Here is a 1027-nt window from a genome sequence, read left to right as displayed (position 1 = left end):
CCTGGTGTAGGTACAGGGAGTGGTGGTGAAGGCCATGGTTGATAAATCCATGAATGCCAAGCTTGTAGAGGTGAAGGTCTTTCCAGGCCAAGGGCAGAGGCACTAGGAGAGGTAGAATGACATCAGTCAAACCATCCATGATAATCAACAACGTCACACCAGGATCAGCAACAGCCTCCTGTTGGTGGAGGTGATAAGCTTTCCACTCCACCTCAATGAGCTTGAGGTGATCCAGCTTCCACTGCTTCAGCTGCGCCCACTCTCTTGTGCTCATTGTCCAGTTGGTGAGGGTGTCATTTGTTGAGGCACAGATATTGCACTGCCTGAGGACACAGAACCAAGGGAACTTGATGTGCCTGTGTTCACCTTTGAACATCTTACAGAAGTGAGTGAGACTCAACAGCTTTGTGTGGGTGAAGTGCTGGGCATTCAAGGCATCCAAGTATTTCTGGTAGAGGTGATCCTTGGTCATGATCATTGGCATGTAGATGGAGGTTGAGTTGGGAGCATGACAGCTGTACTGGAGTAAGGGAGAAGGTGTGCAAAACAGGTGATGAGTATTGTGTATGTGTATGTGATAAAAACACTGGTGATTTATGGTAGTTGTGAGCATGATTAATGAGGATATTCTATTGTGTATGTGTATGTGATAGATAAGGGAAGTAATACCATGTTGGTGTACATGGTTATCCATGTGCTGGCCCAAGCCATAGCATTGGTGGAGGTCCTTCCAGTTCAAAGAGTATCCACAATGGAGAAGTTGGCCATTTTGTTCTTGGAGATTCCATAAGCAAGCATGAACGCCTGCCTGCAAACATGCTACTGGTGTAGTGAGGGAGCTATCTCCAATGAGCTGTAGTGTTGACAATACCTGTTGATGTAAATGGTAGAGTTGACAGTGGAGTGGTTGGTTCTCCATCAATGTCCTCAGCCATTGGTGTGAAGCTGCCTGGGTCATGCTGAGATATTGGATGCAGCATGCTTGTATCTGTGATACATTGAACTTTGTGCAGACAGAGTGCAGAAC

General features: G+C 46.5%; 1 protein-coding gene and 1 pseudogene across 1 annotated transcript in view; both read left to right on the top strand.

Moving 5' to 3' along the window:
- ACA1_227070 (uncharacterized protein) overlaps positions 1-106 on the top strand; it is a gene marked incomplete at both ends in the record, with an annotated part of 1437 nt that extends 1331 nt beyond the window's left edge. Inside the window, one exon of the mRNA XM_004346452.1 lies at positions 17-106. Within this exon, the coding sequence (XP_004346502.1) occupies positions 17-106 (90 nt within the window). The remainder of the gene's footprint in view (positions 1-16) is intronic.
- An 872-nt stretch (positions 107-978) lies between these two features.
- Positions 979-1027, top strand: part of ACA1_227060 — a 1639-nt pseudogene continuing 1590 nt past the window's right edge.

The sequence above is a fragment of the Acanthamoeba castellanii genome, assembly GCF_000313135.1.
Source record: "Acanthamoeba castellanii str. Neff unplaced genomic scaffold scf7180000084761, whole genome shotgun sequence".
Lineage (NCBI taxonomy): Eukaryota > Discosea > Longamoebia > Acanthamoebidae > Acanthamoeba > Acanthamoeba castellanii.
The sequence above is the reverse complement of the archived record's forward strand: the minus strand, read 5'-3'. Positions and strand labels throughout refer to the sequence as shown.